Source organism: Vipera ursinii (assembly GCF_947247035.1).
Source record: "Vipera ursinii genome assembly, chromosome: 1".
Classification (NCBI taxonomy): Eukaryota; Metazoa; Chordata; class Lepidosauria; order Squamata; family Viperidae; genus Vipera; species Vipera ursinii.
In genome coordinates, this window is record NC_139512.1 from 190337204 (window position 1) to 190363948 (window position 26745).

Here is a 26745-nt window from a genome sequence, read left to right on the forward strand (position 1 = left end):
ACCTGCCGACGTTTGGGGAGGTTTGGGCGCCTCCCCAAACGTCCCCAAACCTCGGCAGGTCTCCGTTCCTCCGCGCAGACCTGCCGACCTTTGGGGAGGTTTGGGCGCCTCCCCAAACGTCCCCAAACCTCGGCAGGTCTCCGTTCCTGTTTGGGGAGGTTTGGGCGCCTCCCCAAACGTCCCCAAACCTCGGCAGGTCTCCGTTCCTCCGCGCAGACCTGCCGACCTTTGGGGAGGTTTGGGCGCCTCCCCAAACGTCCCCAAACCTCGGCAGGTCTCCGTTCCTGTTTGGGGAGGTTTGGGCGCCTCCCCAAACGTCCCCAAACCTCGGCAGGTCTCCGTTCCTCCGCGCAGACCTGCCGACCTTTGGGGAGGTTTGGGCGCCTCCCCAAACCTCCCCAAACCTCGGCAGGTCTCCGTTCCTGTTTGGGGAGGTTTGGGCGCCTCCCCAAACCTCCCCAAACCTCGGCAGGTCTCCGTTCCTCCGCGCAGACCTGCCGACCTTTGGGGAGGTTTGGGCGCCTCCCCAAACGTCCCCAAACCTCGGCAGGTCTCCGTTCCTCCGCGCAGACCTGCCGACCTTTGGGGAGGTTTGGGCGCCTCCCCAAACGTCCCCAAACCTCGGCAGGTCTCCGTTCCTGTTTGGGGAGGTTTGGGCGCCTCCCCAAACGTCCCCAAACCTCGGCAGGTCTCCGTTCCTGTTTGGGGAGGTTTGGGCGCCTCCCCAAACCTCGGCAGGTCTCCGTTCCTCCGCGCAGACCTGCCGACCTTTGGGGAGGTTTGGGCGCCTCCCCAAACGTCCCCAAACCTCGGCAGGTCTCCGTTCCTGTTTGGGGAGGTTTGGGCGCCTCCCCAAACGTCCCCAAACCTCGGCAGGTCTCCGTTCCTCCGCGCAGACCTGCCTACCTTTGGGGAGGTTTGGGCGCCTCCCCAAACCTCCCCAAACCTCGGCAGGTCTCCGTTCCTCCGTGCAGACCTGCCGACCTTTGGGGAGGTTTGGGCGCCTCCCCAAACGTCCCCAAACCTCGGCAGGTCTCCGTTCCTGTTTGGGGAGGTTTGGGCGCCTCCCCAAACCTCGGCAGGTCTCCGTTCCTCCGCGCAGACCTGCCGACGTTTGGGGAGGTTTGGGCGCCTCCCCAAACCTCCCCAAACCTCGGCAGGTCTCCGTTCCTGTTTGGGGAGGTTTGGGCGCCTCCCCAAACCTCCCCAAACCTCGGCAGGTCTCCGTTCCTCCGTGCAGACCTGCCGACCTTTGGGGAGGTTTGGGCGCCTCCCCAAACGTCCCCAAACCTCGGCAGGTCTCCGTTCCTGTTTGGGGAGGTTTGGGCGCCTCCCCAAACCTCGGCAGGTCTCCGTTCCTCCGCGCAGACCTGCCGACCTTTGGGGAGGTTTGGGCGCCTCCCCAAACCTCCCCAAACCTCGGCAGGTCTCCGTTCCTGTTTGGGGAGGTTTGGGCGCCTCCCCAAACCTCCCCAAACCTCGGCAGGTCTCCGTTCCTCCGTGCAGACCTGCCGACCTTTGGGGAGGTTTGGGCGCCTCCCCAAACGTCCCCAAACCTCGGCAGGTCTCCGTTCCTGTTTGGGGAGGTTTGGGCGCCTCCCCAAACCTCGGCAGGTCTCCGTTCCTCCGCGCAGACCTGCCGACGTTTGGGGAGGTTTGGGCGCCTCCCCAAACCTCCCCAAACCTCGGCAGGTCTCCGTTCCTGTTTGGGGAGGTTTGGGCGCCTCCCCAAACCTCCCCAAACCTCGGCAGGTCTCAGTTCCTCCGTGCAGACCTGCCGACCTTTGGGGAGGTTTGGGCGCCTCCCCAAACGTCCCCAAACCTCGGCAGGTCTCCGTTCCTGTTTGGGGAGGTTTGGGCGCCTCCCCAAACCTCGGCAGGTCTCCGTTCCTCCGCGCAGACCTGCCGACGTTTGGGGAGGTTTGGGCGCCTCCCCAAACCTCCCCAAACCTCGGCAGGTCTCCGTTCCTGTTTGGGGAGGTTTGGGCGCCTCCCCAAACCTCCCCAAACCTCGGCAGGTCTCCGTTCCTCCGCGCAGACCTGCCGACCTTTGGGGAGGTTTGGGCGCCTCCCCAAACCTCCCCAAACCTCGGCAGGTCTCCGTTCTTCCTGCCGACCTTTGGGGAGGTTTGGGCGCCTCCCCAAACCTCCCCAAACCTCGGCAGGTCTCCGTTCCTCCGCGCAGACCTGCCGACCTTTGGGGAGGTTTGGGCGCCTCCCCAAACCTCCCCAAACCTCGGCAGGTCTCCGTTCTTCCTGCCGACCTTTGGGGAGGTTTGGGCGCCTCCCCAAACCTCCCCAAACCTCGGCAGGTCTGCGCGGAGGAACGGAGACCTGCCGAGGTTTGGGGAGGCGCCCAAACCTCCCCAAAGGTCGGCAGGAGGAACGGAGACCTGCCGAGGTTTGGGGAGGTTTGGGGAGGCGCCCAAACCTCCCCAAAGGTCGGCAGGAGGAACGGAGACCTGCCGACGAGCCGCGGCTACACAGGGTATTCCTGTGTATTCAGGCTTGCAAAATGGCGGATCGAGCCTCTGCTGGCGGCAGAGGCTTGCAGAACGGCAGATCGGCTTATACTCGAGTCAATAACTTTTTCCAGTTTTTGGGGGTGAAATTGGGGGTCTCGGCTTATACTCGAGTCGGCTTATACTCAAGTATATACGGTATATTCTCAATGTTCTCGAATTCCCATTTGAGGTCATGGAGGTACCTGCATGCTAGTAACGGCTATTCTTCATATTCTGGCCATATTATTTTATCTGTAAACTTGTAACTTTGTTATGTCAGAAGTGAAGCTGCACATTACTAATATCTCTAGCTCTTAGCAATGGTTGTTTTGGGTGACAGGACCTTATATTAAACGTCTTAGAAGGCTTTAACATTTTTTCTTCATAAAGTCTGTTGAATGTTTTCAAGGAAACTGGAAAGTATGTGGAATAGGCATAGCAGTTCCAGTGGTTAAGTGCTGAGAGTTACATGCTCCCTAATCAGGCAAGCATAGGGAAACTGATACCTAGAACTAAGGAGAAACTTCCTGACAGTTAGAACAATTAACCAGTGGAACAATCTGCCTCCAGAAGCGGTGAATGCTCCAACTCTGGAAGTTTTTAAGAAGAAACTGGACAGCCATTTGCCTGAAATGGTATACAGTAGTTTCCTGCCTGAGCAGGGGGTTGGACTAGATGACCTCCAAGGTCCATCATCATCATCATCATCATCATCATCATCATCATTATTATTATTATTATTATTTCATTCCTTTTTTTGAAAAATACTCATTTACCAATTTGCTGAAGTTTTCCTTAACATCATTTAAGATTCCTTCCCTGTATTAGATATGAGTCCATGGAGCACTCAGAGTGCTAATGGTTGTTTTTGTGAATGAGTAAACTTACAAAAGAAATGGCTAAAACTTTGTAAATTTATGAGGTAGCACTGATCCCCAGCCAATTCTTGCTGCTATTTTTAATATTTTATTTTTGTCATGAACTCTTGTTTTACATCTTACTTTTCTGATTTCATTTCTAGTTATTTTCTTCAGGATTTGTGGAATCAGAAGAACAGAGGCCTGGGGATCTTGATAGAAGGTTTGACGTGGCTTCAGTAGAGAGGGAAATAAAGAGAGGAAGGAGGCTGGTAAGATATTTTTCATGTTTTAAAATTCTATAGCAGATTTACTTAAAACATTTATTTTCACATTTTCACATTATTTTCGCATCTGGAATTTCCTCTTTGAAGGCCTAAAGATAATAATATGAACCAATAGTCTAGGCCCGTGGTGGTGAACCTATGGCATGGGTGCCACATGTGGCACACAGAGCCCTCTCTGTGGGCAAGCGCGCCGTCACCCCAGTCCTAGGCCTTCAGCTGGGTTTTATAAAACCTTTTCACTTTAGGTCTCCGCCGCCATGTGCCAAAAAAAAAAAGGTTCAATCAATCAATTTCAACTTCTTGCGGGGAAAAAAAGATCTCGCAAAGTTGGAATTGATTGATTGAACTTTTTAGTACCACCCAGTCTGCCGTTACCACCCGGCCATGCCCACCCATTGGGCCACGCCCACCCAGCACCCGACGATACATAAGTGGGTTTTGGGTTGCAGTTTGGACACTCGTTCTCTAAAAGGTTCGCCATCACTGGTCTAGGCCCTCTGTCTTATTGACAGAAAGACTTTGATCTTACTACTGTTTTCTCCCCTATTTGAAACACTGGGAGAGTTAAAAGGTCTCTGTGTTAGGGGGGAAGTGACAGAGAAAAGTGAATAAAAATAATATGATCTCATCAGTTAACACCTCCCTGCAGAGGAGCAGTGCTATTTAACTGAACTAGAAAACATAAATCTTTAGGGAACCCCAGTTACATAGGCTGTCATCATGAGTAGCAATTAAAATAAGTTAAAATAAATTAAATAAATAAATTAAATAAATAAATTAAAATAAGCAAATAAAATAAGCCCCTTTCCAATAACAACTATTTGCTATCTAAAAGTGACAAGGCAATACATTTTCTTATTTAATCCATTTCCGGTCAGGATATTAGTAAATACAACTCACATGTGATTTCATATTCTTGTTGCAAAGTGGAGATTACATTCTACTCTACAGTGGTGGCCAAAATTGTGGAAACATTTTGGGAAAAGTATATATTTGAGGTTTGATGGCTAATAACACCACTTTATTTTGGAGAAGTACCATAAAATTATATATCAATGGAAAGATAATTTAATCAAGAATGTAATGCAACAAGGTTTGTTCAATTATCTGTATTCTATGAAATGTTATAGCCAATAACCAGAAAAAGGAAGCACAACTTTCTTAGGTTGATATCAGGTAGCTTTCCTTCATCTGATTGTAGCCAATGAGCATGAGTGTTTAGAGAGCCACTCAGGTGTCATCTTGTTTTGGCAATGAACCAATCAGATCACAGTAGGATTCACTTACTGATGTCATGTACTGAAGCTGAGAGGAGGACATTTGTCAGTGTGTTATGTGATCACTGTCAAGTTGGTTGGGTTTTTTCTGTTCTTTCATTTAGTGACCCTGTAAAACATAATAAAAGTAATGGTGCAAAGAGTTGACTGGTAGACCAGAAAGTGATGTAAAATAGTATTATTAAGTGAACAATGTTACAGTTATAAAGAAACTAGAAGAAAAATTAGTGGAAACTTAACCAAAGGTGGCATTTCTAAGTTTCTGAAGAGGTAATAGGAGACTCAGTCACTACAAAACCACACTGGTAAAGGCAGGAAAAGGTGCACAACAGCAAGTGATGATAGAAGAATTAAGAGACTGTACCTACGTGACAGAAGAAAATCAACTGGGTGTATACAAGATGAAATGGCGCAATGCAATGTGAAGTTGAGTGCAAGGACTGTGGCGCAGACTGCAGGAATTTGGCCTAAAATCTAGAATTCCACAAAAAAAGTCACTTTTATCTCTGTTTCTATGGTGATAATTTTTTCTACGTGTTTCACTTTTTCTACGTGTTTCACTTTTTCTACGTGTTTCACTTTTCTTCTTTATAACTGCTATTCTAATAGCAAATCCTTCATAAAAGTTATTGCATTACATTCTTGATTAAATTTTCATTCCATTGATATATAATTTTATGGTACTATTCCAAAAAAAGGGACGCAGTGGCTCAGTGGGTTAGGACGCTGAGCTTGTCGATCAGAAGTTTGGCAGTTTGGCGAGTCGAATCCCGAGTGCCGAGTAACAGAGTGAGCGCCTGTTACTCGTCCCAGCTTCTGCCAACCTAGCAGTTCAAAAGCACGTAAAAATGCAAGTAGAAAAATAGGGACCACTACGGTGGGAAGGTAACAACGTTCCGTGCGCCTTTGGCATCTAGTCATGCCGGCCACATGACCACGGAGACGTCCTCGGAGAAGCGCTGGCTCTTCGGCTTTGAAACGGAGATGAGCACCGGCCCCTAGAATCGGAAACGACTAGCACATATGTGCGGGGGAACCTTTACCTTTTATTCCAAAAAAAGTGGTGTTATTAGCCATCAAACCTCAAATGCACACTTTTCCCAAAAGGTTTCCACAATTTTGGCCACTGCTGTAAATGGTTTAGTTTAGACAGGATCACAGCACAAAAGCCAGTATGTGATGGGTGATGGAAAAGAAAATGGGTCTAATGCCACTTCCTAATTTTATAAACTGCAGTTCAAAAAGTGGTTTCAATTTGTTTCAATACAGCTGTGTCGTTTATGTCGTAAGAGGGGAGCAACCATTGGCTGTGAGATGCAAACTTGTCGCAAAAGTTACCATTATTTTTGCGCCTTGCATGATGCTGCTTCATTCGAATATGAAGAGTCAGGCCGCTACCGGTATAGAATCAAATGTTTTTTAAAGTCTATTTTAACATACTTTTCAAGAGAATCCTATATAATTCATTTTTGTTTTGAAATTAAGATATGGCAAAATAAGAAAGTAAAAAAGGCTTTATCTAATGGATGTATATTATGTAACCTATACTAGGTTAGGATGAATCTTTTTGTAACTGCCAGAGTGAACATTTATACATACAGAAAAGGGACTTCAGAGTGTGAGAATGTCTAAGCTAGCCTGGTATGAGAAGCTGGGATTGGTTGTTAAATCCCAGTATGGTGAATGCAGGCGAGCTTCCACAACAGATGTCTACTCCCAAAGACTTGAGGGGGGCCCATAGTGACTCATAGGAAATACTTGATAAGTAGAATTGCATTTATCTAATGAAAATAACAGAGTAACTAAATTTTATTTCTAATCAAAGACCAATTCAAAAGCTTGATCAGAATATTATGAAAACATAATAAACAGATATGAGTGGTAAAGGATAAAAAAATACAAACCTGCTCAAACAATATATTGCATTAAGTGATCCAGGCTGTAGATCAGCAATGGGTAGCTATTTCCAAAGCTCCCATTTGGCAATATCAGTAGAGCAGAATTTAGCCATTCATCTGCAGATTTTCAGAGAATAAATCATCTGGTAGAAAAGTACATTCTCCTCATCTATCTAACCATCCTACAAGGATGTTAGATATCAAAAGTATTAAATCAGCCCAGTGAAATGGGGGAGTACAGTGAAATGTGCATGGCTCAGGTCCTCCAAATGGGCAACCTTGAACTGAAGATTTATTATATCTTGCCTCAATAAACATTGGTGGTAAAGCATCAAATCCGGCTAAAGAGAGGTTTCTCTGGCATCTCTCTCTCTCTCTCTCTCTCTCTCTCTCACACACACACACACACACATACTAATAAAGCTAGGATAAAAAGTCTTCTAATCAGACCTTCATTATAACAGTGGGGAATGGAGGTGAGCACTAAAAATACATTGATATATTTTCAGAAAAGTATTATATGTCCCAAATGGGATATTTAAGATCTAATTCTGTGCCTTTTTTAGGATGATGAATTTTTCTACCTGGATCAGAAGGACTAGCAATCATCCATTGAAATTTCCATAGAAATAAATTTCAATTTCATTCATAAATGGAGTGTCAATGCTACAAACATTGACATGTTTGAGGCAGCCTTTTGTTTAAACTGCTTCGCTTTGAATCACAGAAGGGAGGGAAATGTCAAACAGCTATTTTGAGAAGATAAGAAATAGCCACACACAGAAAGAGAAGTGAAACTTCATATGTAAAACTAATTGGATAATATGATTTATGACATGTAAATAAGGGTGGGAATTGTGTATGATACGATGGGCTTAGGGGAGGAGATTTCAGATTCTGGCATCCATCCATGAGTGCAGATGCTGCATTTCATTATTAAGACTTTTTAGATAAAAAAATGCCTGAATTTTGTTTGAACTGTCTCATTAATCAGAACCATGACATGGAGTTTGAGACACACTGGGGAACTAGAATTCCTCTTATAAATGTACATGATATTGTTTCTAAGGATCATAAATCTTTGTAGTTAGAAATAACATAAATAGTCCTATGTTTGTAGTGTAAACAGCTTTAATTTGTTCCTTTCACAGTGCAAATGATGGAAGTATGATTCCAAGTTTTTAAAGGACTTAACTTGTTCTTGATACTTTTATCGTTTATCTTCCAGCAGTGATTACAGCACAAAAAAGCCACTGCTTTTGTTTTGGCATAACCGACAATCAGTTTTTCCTCTCTGCAATGCAGAACAAGGTCTTGAAAGTTTCTCCTTGACCTTAGTAGCATTGTGGAAAGGATAAACTTAGGCATCCTCAACTGATAGGATAGGAAATGAGTTATTCTTCTTGTGTCATCTGCTTATTTATTTATTTACAAAAAAATCCTGATGACTCATTCTTCTTTACTGAATCTTTATAAAAATGAAAATATTTGCTTCTATAAGTTTACTTCTCTTTCTTTTTCTCTATTACCGGTAGTATGTTCTGCAAAAAACACATTCCAGTCAAGACATGCAGTTCTAATGGTATGTATGTACTTAGGGAATTGGTTCAAATCTGCTTCTGCCTTAGCAAGGGTTCTGAAGTACAACCTGAACCTTTTAGAAAAATATAGCCATTGTTGCAACACTCTCTTCCACTCTTCCACAATAATGACCAGAGCGGTTAGGGGGTTGTTGGAATGGAAGCTTAATTTCTTTATTTGTTCAATCACATTTGTATAGCTGCCAATCTTACACAGTGAGTCTGGGCAGTGTACATGGTTATAATAAAGTATCTAAAACCATTAAAAAAGTGAAGTTGAATGAAGATAAAAAGAAACAAAAAATAAAATGGCTGGTGTACCTTTCGCCTAGTCACATAGCAGCAGCCCTGCCTGAGCTTCTCGATGTCCTCTCTGGGTTGGTGATTGAGTTCCCGAAACTTATAGTTTTGGGGGACTTCAATCTACCATCGCTGGGAGGATCATCTGAGTTGGCTCGGGAGTTCATGGCTTCCATGACGGCCATGGACCTGACGCAAGTAATTTCGGGACCGACTCATGAGGGAGGCCACACCCTTGACTTAGTTTTCTTATCTGGACGGTGGTTAGATGATCTTGGTGGGGGCTCTCCAATTGTCATGCCCCTGTCATGGACCGATCATCATCTCCTGCGGCTGGTCTTCCATTTTGCCACCCCCCGCCGTGGGTGTGTGGAACCAATTAAATGGTACCGCCCCAGACGCTTAATGGATCCCCAGAGGTTCCAGGCGGCACTGGGGTCCCCACCCTTGCTCACAGCTCAGCAGACGCCTTAGTGGAAGCCTGGGAAAGGGCAGCCACTGAGGCTCTTGACCGAGTTGTACCCTTGCGGCCCCTGACCCGGTGCAGATCCCGTCGAGCTCCATGGTTCTCCGCGGAGCTCCGGGAGATGAAGCGTCGGAGATGGGGCCTAGAGAGCGGTTGGAGATCCAGCCGGTCCGAATCCAACCGATTGCGACTAAGAACCTATACTAGGTCTTATCTCGCTGCGATAAGGGAGGCGAGGTCTAACCACTTCGCTACCCTTATCGCGTCCGCAGATAATCGCCCGGCCGCCCTGTTTAGGGTGACTCGCTCCCTCCTGAATCAAGAGGTGAGGGAAGAACCCTTGCAGGGTCATGCCGAGGAGTTTAACCAGCATGTCGGACAAAATCGCTCGGATTCGGACCGGTCTGGACTCTGACTGGGCAGAGTCTGTCGAGCAGGACGCGGGCGGTCTTGTCGATATTACCTGGGAGGAGTTTGATTCTGTGACTCCGGAGGAAGTGGACAGGATCATGGGGAGGCTGACCACCACCACATGTTTATTGGACCCGTGCCCTTCCTGGCTGGTCTATGCAGCCCGGGAGAGGACACGCAGCTGGTTCCAGGCAGTTATATCGGCTTCTTTGAACGAGGGTAGCTTCCCCGCCATCTTGAAAGAGGCGGTGGTGAGGCCTCTCCTCAAGAAGCCTGCCCAGCTGTATTGAACAACTTTCGTCCCGTCTCCAACCTTCGCTTTCTTGCGAAGGTTGTTGAGAGTGTGGTGGCTGGTCCTGGATGAAGCGGATTATCTAGACCCGTACCAATCGGGTTTCAGGCCCGGGCACAGCACGGAGACGGCATTGGTCGCGCTGGTGAATGATCTCTGGAGGGCTCGGGACAGGGGACATTCCTCTGTTCTAGTCCTATTAGACCTCTCAGCGGCTTTCGATACCATCGACCATGGTATCTTGCTGCGGCGTCTCAGGGGATTGGGAGTGGTAGGCACGGTCTTACAGTGGTTCTCCTCCTATCTCCAGGGACGTTCGCAGTCGGTGTTGGCAGGAGGGCAGAGGTCGACCGTGAGGTCTCTCGTTTGTGGAGTTCCTCAGGGGTCGGTCCTCTCGCCTCTGTTCAACATCTATATGAAACCGCTGGGTGAGATCATTCGTGGTTTTGGCGTTGGGTATCTTCAGTATGCTGATGATACCCAGCTTTTCCTTTCGACCCCAAACCACCCCAGTGATGCCCCCAACGTGATGTCCCGTTGCCTGGAGGCGGTTCGGGTCTGGATGGGGAGGAACAGACTTCAACTCAACCCCGACAAGACTGATGGCTCTGCATACCTTCATCCCGGGTTTATTCGGACATTCCACCTCTTTCTATGGGGGGTGTACTATTACCCCCCGTAGATAGGGCTCGCAACTTGGGAGTCCTCCTAGATTCACGGCTCACCTTGGAAGACCACATAGGAGCTGTGACTAGGGGGGCTTTTGCCCAGGCTCGCCTGGTGCGCCAGTTGCGGCCCTATCTAAGCTGGGATTATCTATGCACGGTCACTCACGCGCTCGTGACCTCTCGACTAGACTACTGCAATGCTCTCTACATGGGGCTGCCCTTGAGGACCACCCGGAAGCTCCAACTGGTACAGAATGCAGCCGCGAGAGTTGTGTTGGGAGTCTCCCGATACTCCCACGTTACACCGTTGCTCCGTGAGCTGCATTGGTTACCAGTTGCCTTCCGGGTGAGATTCAAGGTACTAGTAATGGTGTTCAAAGCCCTACATGGCAGAGTACCGGAGTACCTTAGGGAACACCTGCTGCCGGCATCGACTTCCCTCCGCCCTGTGCGTTCCCACAGAGAGGGGCTCCTCAGGATGCCACCGGTCAGAGAATGCCGACTGGTGGCCCCCAGGGAGAGATCCTTCTCTGTGGGCGCCCCGGAGCTATGGAATCAGCTACCGGTTGAGCTCCGGATGGCACCCGATCTTCGCTCCTTTCGCCGCGAGCTAAAAACATACTTTTTTGAACAAGCTGGCCTGGCCTGATGAGGGGATTGGGGGGGGGGTTGTTATTGTTATTTTATTGGGGTTTTAAGATGTATTTTAGCATATGGGCATTTATTTAATCATTTTTTAACTTTTGTAATCCTGTATTTTTATTCTTGCCCTGTTCACCGCCCTGAGTCCTTCGGGAGAAGGGCGGTATAGAAATATTAAATTAAATTAAATTAAATTAAATTAAATTAAATTAAATTAAATTAAAATATATGGAGAGTTACTCTTGTACAATCATCTAACAGGCTGTGGTCTAGCATAATTAATACTACTACTAATAATAATAGTCTTTATTCCCCAACCTGCTTTAAATGACTCCATATATTATTTATTGTTCATATATAATGTAGGAAGCCACGGAGACCATCCTCCTAATTGTACAGAGCAGGGCCTGGACATCTAACTAAAGTCCTGACTGAAACCATTATTGACAGCAGTTCCTGCTTGTGACTGTTGGTAATATCAACCATAGCAGGCTACATTTATTTTTATCCCAGTATTTTAGATTTTTGTTCTGTTTATACACATGGAAAACTATTGCCTGCATAGTTTCTTAGATGTACTTGCAAGTACTCTCCTTGCTTCTTGCTTCAGTTTCTTTTTCCATGCCTCAAGCAGTCATTTTGGGAATATGTTTGTCAAGGGAGCCATGAGATGACATCCTTAACAAACATAATTCCAATGTGCTCACATCAGTTAGAACTTAATTTAAGAGTTAAATTCCTGAGATCTCATGGATCTGCTGGAATTTCTTTGATTTTTTTTGTCTTGAAGTATTATGAGAAGTGGTGTGTTAAAATATCTTGTTACTTTTATTTTCTAGGTGAAAACAGTAAGAAGGAAATGCTCCTGATCCCGACAGAATCTTCCTCCACTACAACCAAAATGGTAATGAAGCTGCCTTTTCGGTGTCTCAGTGAGACATTTCTAAAACTTTTACCGTAGGAGGCCACACTTCTTCACCACCTTCCATTGTGACTCAGGCACACATGGCCTCACCTGGTAGGGCATAATTTCAGATTCTTGGAGCATCTCAAATACATTTTGTTTTTATTTTGAACTGTGTCATTTTCTGACTGAGAACTGTCACTGCTGCTACATCACTAGAGACTGTGATATCCTTATTGAATATGGAACTGTTAATCCTACTATTAGACACCCACCCGCTAAATGCTGTTTGATGATTTCTTTTTTGTTTCCGAAATTTTGAAAGAGGAATGTCTTTTCCAACTAATCCGAGAACATGGACGGATCATCACCTCCTGCGGCTGGTCTTCCGTTTTACCACCCCCCGCCGTGGGGATACGGAACCAATTAGATGGTACCGCCCCAGGCGCTTAATGGACCCTGATGGGTTCCAGGCAGTGCTGGGATCCCCACCTGCTTCCGTTGCTCACAACTCGGCGGATGCCTTAGTGGAAGCCTGGGAAAGGGCAGCCACTGAGGCACTGGACCGAGTTGTACCCTTGCGGCCCCTGACCCGGCGCAGATCCCAACGAGCTCCATGGTTCTCCGCGGAGCTCCGGGAGATGAAGCGTCGGAAACGGGGCCTAGAGAGCTGCTGGAGGTCCAGCCGATCCGAATCCGACCGATTGCGGTTAAGAACCTATATTAGGTCTTATCTCGCTGCGATGAGGGTGGCGAGGTGTAATTACTTCTCCACCCTCATCGCGTCCGCAGATAATCGCCCGGCCGCCCTGTTTAGGGTGACTCGCTCACTTCTTAATCAGGAGGTGAGGGGGGATCCCTTACAGGATCGTGCCGAGGAGTTTGGTCAGCATCTGTCGGACAAAATCGCTCGGATTCGGACCGGTTTGGACTCCAGCTGGGCAGAGTCTGACGATCAGGACACGGGCGGTCTTGTCAATGTTATCTGGGAGGAGTTTGATTCTGTGACCCCTGATGAAGTGGACAGGATTATGGGGAGGCTGAGCTCCACCACATGTTTATTGGACCCGTGCCCTTCCTGGCTGGTTTATGCAGCTAGGGAGAGGACACGAGGCTGGTTCCAGGCGGTGATATCTGCTTCTTTGAGTGAGGGTAATTTCCCCACCGTCTTGAAGGAGGCGGTGGTGAGACCCCTCCTCAAGAAGCCTGCCTTGGACCCAGCTGTGTTGAACAACTTTCGTCCAGTCTCCAACCTTCGCTTTCTTGCGAAGGTTGTTGAGAGTGTGGTGGCGCACCAGCTCCCTCTGGTCCTGGATGAAGCGGATTATCTGGACCCGTACCAATCGGGTTTCAGGCCCGGGTACAGCACGGAGACGGCATTGGTCGCTCTGGTGAATGATCTCTGGAGGGCTCGGGATAGGGGATGTTCCTCTGTCCTAGTCCTATTAGACCTCTCAGCGGCTTTCGATACCATCGACCATGGTATCCTGCTGCGGCGTCTCAGGGGATTGGGAGTGGGAGGCACAGTTCTTCGGTGGTTCTCCTCCTATCTCCTGGGACGTTCGCAGTCGGTGTTGGCAGGGGGGCAGAGATCGGCCCCTAGGTCTCTCGTTTGTGGAGTTCCTCAGGGGTCGGTTCTCTCGCCTCTCCTGTTCAACATCTACATGAAACCGCTGGGTGAGATCATTCGTGGTTTTGGAGTTGGGTATCATCAATATGCTGATGATACCCAACTTTTTATTTCTACCCCAAACCACCCCAGTGATGCCCTCGCTGTGATGTCCCGTTGCCTGGAGGCGGTTCGGGTCTGGATGGGGAGGAACAGACTTCAACTCAACCCGGACAAGACTGAGTGGCTGTACATTCCGGCATCCCGGGACATTCAAATTGTTCCATCTCTTTCTATGGGGGGTGAGCTGTTACCCCCCGTGGATAGGGCTCGCAACTTGGGAGTCCTCCTAGATTCACGACTTACCTTGGAAGATCATGTAGCAGCTGTGACTAGGGGGGCTTTCGCCCAGGTTCGCCTGGTGCGCCAGTTGCGGCCCTATCTGGACCGGGATGCCCTGTGTACGGTCACTCATGCGCTCGTGACCTCTCGCCTTGACTACTGTAATGCTCTCTACATGGGGCTTCCCTTGAAGACCACTCGGAAGCTCCAACTGGTACAGAATGCGGCCGCGAGAGTTGTCTTGGGAGTTTCCCGGTACTCCCATGTTACACCTTTGCTCCGCGAGCTACATTGGTTACCAGTTGTCTTCCGGGTGAGGTTCAAGGTCTTAGTGACGGTTTTTAAGTCCCTACATGGCATGGGTCCGGAATACCTCGGGGACCACCTGCTGCCGGCGTCAACCCCCCTCCGCCCTGTGCGTTCCCACAGAGAGGGCCTCCTCAGGGTGCCTCCAGTCAGAGAATGCCGGCTGGTGGCCCCCAGGGGGAGGGCCTTCTCTGTGGGCGCCCCGGCCTTATGGAATGAACTGCCGGTGGAGCTCCGGATGGCACCGGATCTCCGCTCCTTCCGGCGCGGGTTAAAGACCCACCTGTTTGAACAAGCTGGCCTGGCCTGATGGGGAGTTAATTTGGGTTTTTAAATATTTGTATATTTTACTGTTTTATCTTGGGCATTAATTTAATTCTATTTTAACTTTTGTAGTTTTGTACTTTTATTATCTGCCCTGTTCACCGCCCTGAGTCCCTAGGGAGAAGGGCGGTATAAAAATTTAATAAAAACTAAAAAACTAAAACTAAACACAAGTGGATGAGAGAAAGAGGGATGCACTTCAACCCCTACTCTCAATCTAAGAGAAGCTGATGATCTGAGCCATCTCTGAAGACTTAACAGTTTATATCTCTACTTTTTTTACTTGAAGTATTGCTACAGTGTCTTTTTGTTTTACTCTTTGTAGTCTGTATGCTGGTATTGCCATCTTGTGTTGTAGTTTTTAAAACATTCTGTTTTACTATGTGAGCATTTCTGAAGGATTTTTAGTATAAAAGTGGTATCAAAACAATTTAGGATCAAAACTTCAAAAAACATCTAAACGTCTTCTAGAAACAAGACTTACTGTAATTATTTTACTAATAAATGATGTATAAATGATTAAATATAAGTTTAGATTACTTGGGAAGAATTTAATTTAATTCTCTGACTTTATTAAAAATGAACATATAGCGATATGAGTTATATCAGTAATCTGGGCCTTTTATAACTGCTATTTTAAAAAAAATATTGGCAGAATGATGAGACAGTTGGGGAAGAGAAGATGGAAGTCCTCAGTGAAAAACATGACCAACACAAAGGTAAAACATTTGTTATATTTGTCAGTTGTTAGAATTCCTAACATAGGGGTGGTGGTTATTATTTACTTCTATCCTAAGGCAGTTTATACAACTTTCTCACCTGTAGTTAACAAATATAGTTATAGATAGCATCTCCTTTCTTAGAGGCGATCTTCAATTCTCCATTAATGGAGAATTATGGAAATGATGTTCTATCTTCATTCCTGCATGTAAGTCTGTAACATGAAAGAGTTGATCTATTTGGCTCAAGCAGATCAAGCTGAGATGTTTAGATGGGGAGGCTGCTGTTTCTCTGGAAGAAGCATGCCTAAACACACTGGGCTGGACCAGCTTTCTTGTCATTTCAGTTAATGGCTCAAAAGTCTCCTATTAATGGAAAGAAAATTTTCATCTGGGAAGATTTTGCTGGATTCAATCAATAGTTTCAATTTAATTATCTTCTATTCCTAATTGCCTCCTTGTAATAAAAACCTAAAGATCTAAAATATTAAAAGGCATCCTTCAGGTCTGTCTAGAAGAGAGTGTAATCTGCGGGTCCTCGGAGGATGTTATGGTGTCATTCCCTGGAGATTTGTCCTGCCCCAACTTTTTTTGCTTTCTGCAAGATCTTAAAAACCTAGGCTGGTTGGGTAGCTATATTTTTACTTACTTAATAATCTTTTATCTTTTTTTATTTTGTTAGTCGCCCAGAGTCCTATGTTTTGTTTTATTTTGTTTATACATTCATTCATTGAAAAATAAAATAAAACAAAATAAGGAAATAAAATAAGGAAACCAGACATTGTCTTTTGGCTGTTTCATTTAGAAATCAATCTGTTGATCTCTTTGAGAGGAACATTCCTGATGCTTGTTCACCATCTCTCTCTCTCTCTCTCTCTCTCTCACACACACACACACATACACACACACTTTTTTCATAATGTTTTCTGCCTTTATGCCTTGAAAATAATTGTTGTTATTGGACAGTGCTTCACTGTGCCAGATGAACATGAAATTAAAAATATGAATTGTATTTCTTTGTATTTCTTTTTCCACAGAAAGGATAGAATTTTTAAAGAACTGTAAGCAGGCTGGAATTCTAGATAAAATCTTTGAGGAAATGTTAAATACTCTTCACGTGGCACAGGAAAAGCTGACAAAAGACAATACTTCAGAAGCAGGTATTGTAAAGAATGTGAAATTCTCAATTATCTTGATATCTCATATCCGAGAGGTTTGGTCCCAAGGGTACTGTTCTGTCACCTCACAGTCTTCGCTTCTCAGAGCTAAATGTTTCTGGTCCCTTTGCAATTTCTGTATCATCCTCTTTCTCCCCTGAGTACATCCAGTTTGGTCTAAATAATTCTTACAGAGTTTATTTTACCTGCTAATCATGCATGTGAAAAAGATCTTAGAACAGTGGTTGACTGCAAACTAAATATAAATCAGTGGAGTGACATGGCTTAAAAATGCAAATGCAATTTTAGTTTGCATCAAAATAATTATATTTTCCAAATCATAGGAGTAAATAGTTCTGCTTTATTTTTCATTGGTCAGTTCCCCTTGCTGACCGCAATGAAGATTGCTGGAATTACCATCACACTAAACAGAGTAGTCACATGATGTTTCACTTAACCACCACTTCACTTAGTATTTATTTATTTATTTATTTATTTATTTATTTATTTATTTATTTATTTATTGAGATTTTTATACCGCCCTTCTCCCAAAGGGACTCAGGGCGGTTCACAGGGCATAAATATAAATAACAATACAAACATTAAAAGACAATTAAATCAATGCCCAAGTTAAAACCAGAATAATAAAACAAGCCTATATAAAAAAACCCATGTACCCCCATCAGGCCAGACCCGCTAGTTCAAATAAATGGGTCTTCAACCCGCGACGGAAGGATCGGAGGTCTGATGCCATCCGGAGCTCTACCGGCAGTTGGTTCCATAACGCCGGAGCACCCACAGAGAAGGCCCTCCCCCTGGGGGCCACCAGTCGACATTCCTTGACAGGAGGCACCCTGAGGAGGCCCTCTCTGTGGGCGCGCACAGGGCGGAGGGGAGTCGACGCCGGCAGCAGGTGGTCCTCGAGGTATCGCGGACCCATGCCATGTAGGGACTTAAAGATCATAACCAAAACCTTGAACCTTACCCGGAAGACAACTGGTAACCAATGCAGCTCACGGAGCAAAGGTGGTAATAGTTACTGGTCCCCATTAGGGCTGTTAAATGAGGACCTTCTATCTATTCTTAGTATAAACAGTTAGCCTTTTGTATCTTCTTTGAACAACGTATATGCCAATTCATTTAGTATCCTTTCTGTTGTTCTAGGCCATGGGTGTCAAACTACCAGCCCGCGGGCCGGATGCATCATCCGGAAGCCGCGCCCACCCCATTGCCGGCAATGGCAAAACTGTCCCGATACATTGCGTGACGTCACGAGTTTGACATGTCTGTTCTAGGCTTTCTAGACGTCAGCTTGTTTTTCCTCTCTATTTAAAGCTAGCTATCTACATTACCTGTTTGTATTTCTTGCTGACCAGACCTTCCTGTTTCCTACATAACTTTTGTTTTCAGACTTTCATTAAGGGTTTTCTGTAGACCCATTGGCTTCTTCCACTGCCATGTCACCAGAATGGTTTGAAATCTGTTTTTATTATTTCTTTTTCATACTTCCACAAATCTTGTTTTATTTCTCCTCAGCTTCTCCTACTGTAAACTTAAATGTCACTTTTTTGAAGTGAAAATATATCCTCTTAAAATCAAAGACAGCAACCTCAATTTCAATATTCATGCTATTTCCAGTTCTTCCATTAAGTATTTTCTGTTGGCTAGGGCTAAATTGAGAATAGCTTATTTTCCTATGCCTTCTTTCCTTCTGAAGAATGCTGTCACCAATTTTGTGGAAGGTCCTTCCCTGGCAATTGTGACATTATTCTTCAGAAAATAAAGGGACAAAACAAACTATTCTCAACTTGACATTAGCCAATAGAAAATACTCTGTATTGGCTGATGCCAGGTCTATATAGCTGATAGGGAAGTCTGAATAAGTTTATGAGTAGATCATTCCTCAAATTGTCTGGTCCCCAAACATACATTAGCAAATAGCCTAAGTACTTCTCCTGTGACTTCCTTTATTTTCTGAAGAGTATTGTCACAAATTTTGTGGACGGTCCTGTGTGGCTCTTTGAGAGTTTTTCTTTTAGAAACTATATTGCAATGCTTTGTTTCTGCTCTCTAAATGTTAATATTTTATGTCAGAATCTACTTCTTTCTTAAACAATATTATTCTAATTTATAGATTATTGGTCTGGATTTGATTCTTTCATGTTGCCCTTTTTAGCATGTTTAATGTTGCGTGTTCCATTAAAATTTTCTTATTTGAGTTGCCTTAAAAAAGTGTTTTCCATATAATTATATAAAAAACATTTTATTTAAGGATTAGTTGTACACCTAATAAGGGACGTGGTGGCTCAGTGGGTTAGGACGCTGAGCTTGTCGATCAGAAGGTCGGCAGTTGGGCGGGTTGAATGCCGAGTGCCGTGTATTATTCGTCCCAGCTTCTGCAAACCTAGCAGTTCGAAACACATAAAAATGCAAATAGAAAAATAGGGACCACTACAATGGGAAGGTAGTGTTGTGATTCAGGGTCAGCCTGTGGGTCCGGCAGCCGGGTCGGATGACTCGGATGACTCAGACGAGGGGGAGGAGGAGGGTGTTGAAGACGAACTTGCTGATGATGGCTTGGAGGCTTCGCAGAGCCCTCAGCCAGGCCCCTCTTCTCAGCTGCGTGAGCCCGACAGTGCAGATGAAGAGGACCCACAGCTGGCCCTGTTCAAGGACACCCGACGCAGGAGGCAGACCAGTAGAAGCAAGCAGAGAAAGGCTGTGGGACTCCTCGGAAGGAGGCACAGGGAGGCCACGCCCTGAACTCTAATAAAGGGAGTGTTTGGGGAAGGGCTGGTTGCTGAAAGCAACCGCTCCGTTTGAGGATCAAAGTTCCGGTATCTTGTTTCTTGTTCTGTTGTTTGTTTGTGAATTAAACTTGGCAGACGTTTTCCAGCCTCAGACGCTCTCCAGCCTCTGCCGTTTGTACAGGGGTTGCCTTTCTGCAAGGCCGGTAGCAGGCTGGTACAGAACAGTTTGCTTTCAGCCTCCCACCCCTTACAACTATTATGGAGCAGCTTCGTGCCGAGAATGCTCAGCTCACTCAGCAACTCACTTTGCTGGCAGCTCAGGTGGCTCAACTGCAAGCACAGGTTCATGCTGCACCCCCACCCAGGAGAAAATGCCAGGTAGCAATGCCGGACAAATTTACAGGTATTCCTGAACTGTTTCCTGCTTTCCTGGGACAATGCCAGCTCTTTATCAGCATGAGAGCGGCTGATTTCCCCACTGACCGGGATAAGGTGGGGTTTGTGTTAAGCCTTCTTTCGGGGGATGCAGCTCGTTGGGGCACGCCTCTGCTGGCTCAACCTAGCCCATTGTTGGACAACTTTGTGGGGTTTTGTGACCATATGCGTCTAATGTACGAGGACCCAATTAAGACGCAGACTGCCACCCGACGCCTGAAAGCTCTGAGGCAGGGTCAACGCCCCCTACAGGCCTATATCAGCGACTTCCGGCTGCTTAGCCAGGATTCCGCCTGGAATGAGGCTGCGCTCGTGGATGCCTTTCAGGATGGATTGTCGGAGGAGATGTTGGATGAGCTGGCCCGTGTGGACATTCCCTCAGACCTGAATGGGCTGATCCATCTTTGCCTGCGGATCGATGCCCGGTTGCAGCAGCGAAAGAGTCGCCGTGCCACCCCACAGACCCCTGCCGCCCCTGTTGTGCGTGAGCCCCCAGTCCAAAGGGAGGAGCCAATGGAGCTGGGTGCCGCCAGGTCTCGTCTATCGGTGACGGAAATGAACAGACGACGATTGGGGGGGGGTTGTGTTTTTACTGTGGGGACCCTGGACATTTGGCTGCTTTTTGCCCAAAGAAGCGTCAGCGGGCATCAGTGACCAAGCCTGCCCCGAGAAAGTCCCCTACTTTGCTGTCGGGAAACGCCCTGAGCCCGATCTAGACGGTGTGATAGATCGGGCGTCCCACAACAACAACACCGAGCGACGCCGTTCCGATGGTGCCTGTGAACCTCCACGGCATTTGATTTTGGAGGCACGTCTGATCCTTCCTGGCAAGCCAGAGGGGATTCCAGTCCATGCCTTAATTGACTCTGGGGCTACCACGAACTTTATGGACTCAGCCTTTGTGGCCAAATGGGCTGTTCCCCAGTGTCCGGTGGATCCGCCCATGTTAGTGGAGACTATCGATGGTCGAGTGCTCCTGTCCGGGCCTATTACGGCCGCCACGCAACCAGTATGTATGGCCATCAGTTCCCATGTGGAGGCCATCCAGTTCTACATCACTTCGGATCTGCACTTCCCCGTGGTCTTGGGACTGGCGTGGCTCCGGGCGCATGACCCACAGATCTATTGGTCACAGAACTTGGTCACCTTCCCAAGCTTGCAGTGCGTGGACCACTCCTGCCATATCTGTGCCGGCCAGGTGGAGGGTTCCCCAGGGGTTTCCTTGCCTCCCGAACTGTCCGACTTTGCTGATGTGTTCAGCGAGTCAGAGGCGGATCAATTACCCCCGCACAGGCCCTATGACTGCTCCATTGACTTAGTCCCTGATGCGCCTCTCCCAGTGGGGCGTTTGTACTCCATGTCGGAGCCCGAGTTGGCTGCATTGCGGGACTTCCTGGAGAAGAATTTGGCTCGCGGTTTCATCCGGCCCTCGTCCTCGCCAGTGTCTGCACCCGTGCTCTTCGTCAAAAAGAAGTCGGGCGAATTACGGCTTTGCTGCGACTACCGGAAACTCAACGCCATCACGGTGCGCAACCGTTACCCGCTGCCCCTCATCCCCGAGCTCTTGGACCGACTCCGGGAGGCTAAGATCTTCACGAAACTGGACCTGCGTGGAGCTTATAACCTCGTCAGACTTCGGCCGGGTGATGAGTGGAAGACGGCGTTTGGTACTCGCTATGGACATTTCGAGTACACGGTGATGCCGTTTGGCCTGACTAATGCCCCCGCTGTGTTTCAGCATTTTATGAACGACATCTTCCGGGATTTGTTGGACCAGTTTGTCGTGATCTACCTGGACGACATCCTGATCTACTCCCCGTCGCGTGAAGTGCATCATCAGCATCTCCGTCAGGTCCTGCAGCGCCTTCGAGAAAATCGGCTGTTTGCCAAGTTGGAGAAGTGCCAGTTCTACCAGGCGACCATCGATTTCTTGGGTCACCGCATTTCTCCTGAGGGCATCGCCATGGAGCCGAGTAAGGTGGAGTCGTTGCAGAGTTGGCAACCCCCACGTCGCGTGAAGGATGCTCAGCGACTTCTTGGATTTGCCAACTACTACCGAACATTCATCCCTGGCTTTGCTGCCTTGACAGCCCCCCTCACCCGGCTCCTGCAGAAGAAGACTCGGTTCCAGTGGAACGCACCCGAACAACAGGCGTTCCAGGCTTTGAAGGAAGCCTTCATGAAGGAGCCCATCTTGAAGCATCCTGACCCGCAACGGCCGTTTGTCGTGGAGGCGGACGCCTCCGACATTGCCATTGGGGCAGTGTTACTCCAGGCAACGACGCCCAGTGGTACCCTTTTCCCTTGCGCGTATCACTCTCGGAAATTGAACCCCTCGGAGCACAACTATACCATCTGGGAGAAGGAGCTGCTGGCCATCAAGGCGGCGTTCGAGGCTTGGAGACATCATCTGGAGGGGGCGCGGCATCAAATCGAGGTCCGGACGGACCATAAGAATCTGGAAAGCCTGCAGACCGCTCGGAATTTGAACCAACGCCAGATCCGGTGGTCTCTTTTCTTTGCGAGGTTTGACTTCCGGGTTCGGTACATACCAAGCGGGCACAATCAGAGAGCGGATGCTCTGTCCAGGAAGCCCGAATATACCCGAGTGGAAGACAAGCTTCTGCCCAGGACAGTGATCCCCGTCGAGTCTTTTGCTGCGGTGCAGGAGCCGGTTGATATACGGGCTCGGATCCGGGAGGCGCAGCAGCAGGAGGCGTGGGTGGCTCAGCGGAAGGAGGAGGTGGGGCCAGATTCGCCTTGGACGGTCACGGATGGACTCTTGTATTATCGTGACCGGCTCTATGTTCCGGGAGGGCCACTCAGGGGTCTCGTCCTCAGCCAGTGTCATGATAACCCGGCAGCGGGGCATTTTGGCCTGTTCAAGACTCTGAACCTGGTCTCCCGTACCTTCTGGTGGCCTCGAGTCCGACACGACGTCCAGTCTTATGTCACCTCCTGCATCCCATGCAGGCAGGCCAAGTCAGCGACAGGGGCCCCGCCTGGATTACTGCAGCCTTTGCCAACAGCCAAGAGACCCTGGGGGGCTGTGTCCATGGACTTTCTGACGGATTTACCCCCATCCTCCGGCTTCACGACAGTGGTTGTGGTGGTGGACATGCTGACCAAGATGGCGCACTTCATCCCCTGTCGCGGCTTACCGTCAGCTCGCGCCACTAGTCGTATGTTTATCCAACAGGTGTTTCGGCTGCACGGCCTCCCCGATAGAGTCGTTTCCGATAGGGGGGCCCAGTTTACAGCCCGCTTCTGGCAGGAGTTGATGCGTGCGTTGGACATCAAGGTTTGCCTCTCGTCCGCGCATCATCCTCAAACTGACGGGGGTACCGAGAAGGTCATCGGTATCCTGGAACAGTATCTGCGCTGCTACGTCAACCTGCAGCAGGACAATTGGGTGGACTATCTGGCCATAGCCGAGTTTGCCTTTAACAACTCGCAGCACACCTCCACGCAGATGACACCGTTCTTGGCCAATGTGGGTTATCACCCCCAGTTTTTCCCCCTTTCTCCCGTGGACTCACCGGAGCCGGCAGCGAACGACTTCATGGCAGAGTTACAGGCGATCCATCGATTGGTGCGACGGCAGCTGGAGAAGGCCAAGGCCGATTACAAGAGGTTTGCTGATCGGTCAAGACGGGATACGCCTCCACTATCGGTGGGGGATCGGGTCTGGCTGTCCACCAGGAACCTACCATCCACACGGCCGGCGAGGAAGTTGGATCACCATTACCTAGGACCGTTCCCAGTCGAGGCTGTCATCAATCCGGTCGCCTACCGCTTAACTCTGCCACGTTCCCTGCGCGTGCACCCCGTTTTCCACCGGTCTCTGTTGGTCCCCGAGCAACCGGCTTGTCCACTCCGCCAAGCGGAACCTCCCCCATCAGGACCTCGTGATGGAGGCAGCACCCCCGAGTACGAGGTCGCCAGCATTAGGGATTCCCGTTGGCTGAAAGGTCGTTTTCAGTACCTGATCGAGTGGAAGGGATACGGACCGGAGGACTTCACTTGGGAAGACGCGACCGCCGTTCATGCCCCTGCGTTGGTGACTGCTTTTCACGAACAATTCCCATCCCGACCGCATCCGGATCGGCAGCCCCGGGGGAAGGGCCCTGCGGTGCGGGATAGTGTTGTGATTCAGGGTCAGCCTGTGGGTCCGGCAGCCGGGTCGGATGACTCGGATGACTCAGACGAGGGGGAGGAGGAGGGTGTTGAAGACGAACTTGCTGATGATGGCTTGGAGGCTTCGCAGAGCCCTCAGCCAGGCCCCTCTTCTCAGCTGCGTGAGCCCGACAGTGCAGATGAAGAGGACCCACAGCTGGCCCTGTTCAAGGACGCCCGACGCAGGAGGCAGACCAGTAGAAGCAAGCAGAGAAAGGCTGTGGGACTCCTCGGAAGGAGGCACAGGGAGGCCACGCCCTGAACTCTAATAAAGGGAGTGTTTGGGGAAGGGCTGGTTGCTGAAAGCAACCGCTCCGTTTGAGGATCAAAGTTCCGGTATCTTGTTTCTTGTTCTGTTGTTTGTTTGTGAATTAAACTTGGCAGACGTTTTCCAGCCTCAGACGCTCTCCAGCCTCTGCCGTTTGTACAGGGGTTGCCTTTCTGCAAGGCCGGTAGCAGGCTGGTACAGAACAGGTAACAGCGTTCCGTGTGCCTTTGGCATCTAGTCATGCCGGCCACATGACCACGGAGACGTCCTCAGACAAGCGCTGGCTCTTCAGCTTTGAAACGGAGATGAGCACCGGCCCCTAGAGTTGGAAACGACTAGCACACATGTGCCAGGGAACCTTTACCTTTATAGTACACCTAAAATGTAGTCCTGACATTCCAACTGTTGTAAGAATTGCTGGATTTATGTTTAAAGAACAAATGAATTGTCTACTCTGCTTACCTTTATTGCTTACAGTGTAAATTCTCAATAAATACATATAAACATTTTTAAAAGTCCCTTGCTATATGATGTTTCTTTCACAATAATGTCAAAAGATATAAGAATGTTTTGAATTTAGATGCAACTTCAGGTATGGTAATGATAGGTGATTTTAAAAAATACTTCTGATCATCATCATGCACGTTTTAAAAAAAGCTTGTTTTTGAAATCAGCATTGTTTTGTCTATCCTTAGAATATGAAGAAACAGTCATATCACTTTTTGATTGTGGTCTCTTTGAAAATATTCTTAGAGTGGCTTATTCAGGTATGTATGAAGCAAAATGTAACAATTACAGTTTGTAGAACCAGGACTATTTCTTTTAAACTAGTTAAGAATATAAGTAGGTACAGATAGGAATGCAGTATTATTTTTAGTACTATGTTTCTTTGATCATGTCAGTCATTTGATCTAGAAAAAAACTCAGTAAAGACATCCAAACAATACAGTGAAACCACCATTTAGCAGACTTCAAATGCTATAGTACAGAGATGGCGAACCTTTTAGAGACCACATGCCCAAACTGGAACCCAAAACCCACTTATGTATCGTCGTGTGCTGGGTGTGCATGGCCATTGGGTGGGTGTGGTTGTGGTGGTAGACTGGGTGGGACTAAAAAGTTCAATCAATTCCAACTTTGCGAGATCTTTTTTTTTCCTGCGAGAAGTTGAAATTGATTCATTGATGGAACCTTTTTTTTGCACACAGCGGCGGAGGCATAAAGCGAAAAGGTTTTATAAAACCCAGCTGAAGGAGTTGGACTGGGGTGATGGTGCACGTGCCCACAGAGGGCTCTGCGTGCCACCAGTGGCACACGTGCCATAGGTTCGGAACCACGGCTATAGTACAAACCAATTTTTTTACCGAAAACCTTTCCACAAAATAACAAAACACTACTTTAACTATATGGCTTCAGTGGTAATTTTATAATGATATACAGATAATGCAAATAATGCAATTTGCATGTTTTAATGTCATTTGTATAATAATACAACTGGTGCAAATAGGCATACTGACACAACTTTTATAGACGTTTGATGCTTAATGGATACTTTATTCATGTAAATGATCCAGTAAAACAAAATTTAATGATATTGCTTTGTCTGGGGCAAAGGATGGGGACTATTTTATTGCAAATAAATACTGGTGCTTTATGCCAATTCTGTCTCACTTCAGTTGCAGTCTTAAACCGACTTTATGTGACTTTGTGGAACAGTACTTTTTACTGCTGTACCTGCTTCTACCAATCTGGAGTGGGGAGAAAGCTCTTGGTAGCCTGTGCTTCTCTGCTTAAAGTGCATCTGGTTGTTATTCTTTGAGTTACATAGAGTATCTCTTTTAACACAGTAGTTATACTTTGACAGTTTTTAACAAACAAGCATGTGGGTTTTGTTGTTTCTGTTTTGGGGGCAGATGGAAAGAGGAAGGAAGGAAGGAAGGAAGGAAGGAAGGAAGGAGGGAAAGGTAATAATAGAAGAGGGAGCCTGGCAAAAGTAATGGATGCCTGCCACCACTGTCCACTCAAAGATGCAATGATTGACATTGACATTCTCTGTGAAGGACTGTAGCCCTTATGTTCCCCGAATCTTGTTCCCCTCCTGGCATTGGTCTTCTAAATCTATATACAGTACTTTAATAGTAACATGTCTTGGCATTAATACTTTTTGAGCAATCTCTGCAAATGTAGCTAATCTTAAGAACTGATTTTAATTTGTACAGGAACAGAGAGAAATATTCAAGAACTAATGAATACACGGGAAAGACTGGATACTCAGATTCAACTTTTAAGAAATTTAAAAGAAACACCACTTCTTGTCTCAGAAGACACAGATAATACCTTAAGTATTGTCTCTGAATAACCCACCATGTTTAAAATGATCATTGATTTCTTTTTCAGTTCACTTTGGTATAATGACTTTTATATAGGTTAACTGTTGTAATTGGAATGTATACTTCCAAGATTATAGCTTCAAATACCTTCTACTACAGACATGTCAAACACAAGGCCCGGGGGCCGGATCCGGCCCGCGAAGTGGTTTTATGTGGCCCGCGAAGCCATCCTGGAAACAGTGA

At 47.4% G+C, this 26745-nt stretch overlaps 1 protein-coding gene across 3 annotated transcripts in view; it reads left to right on the forward strand.

Annotated features, from left to right (window-relative positions):
- The window catches only part of PHF11 (PHD finger protein 11), a 38716-nt gene that overhangs the window by 10900 nt on the left and 1071 nt on the right, over positions 1-26745 (forward strand). For all 3 annotated transcript variants that reach the window (XM_083379449.1, XM_083379448.1, XM_083379450.1), the window contains 8 exons: positions 3526-3633; positions 6195-6325; positions 8359-8405; positions 12022-12086; positions 15323-15386; positions 16424-16546; positions 24868-24939; positions 26392-26650. In XM_083379449.1, the coding sequence (XP_083235575.1) occupies positions 3526-3633; positions 6195-6325; positions 8359-8405; positions 12022-12086; positions 15323-15386; positions 16424-16546; positions 24868-24939; positions 26392-26531 (750 nt within the window). In that variant the 3' untranslated portion in view covers positions 26532-26650. The remainder of the gene's footprint in view (positions 1-3525; positions 3634-6194; positions 6326-8358; positions 8406-12021; positions 12087-15322; positions 15387-16423; positions 16547-24867; positions 24940-26391; positions 26651-26745) is intronic.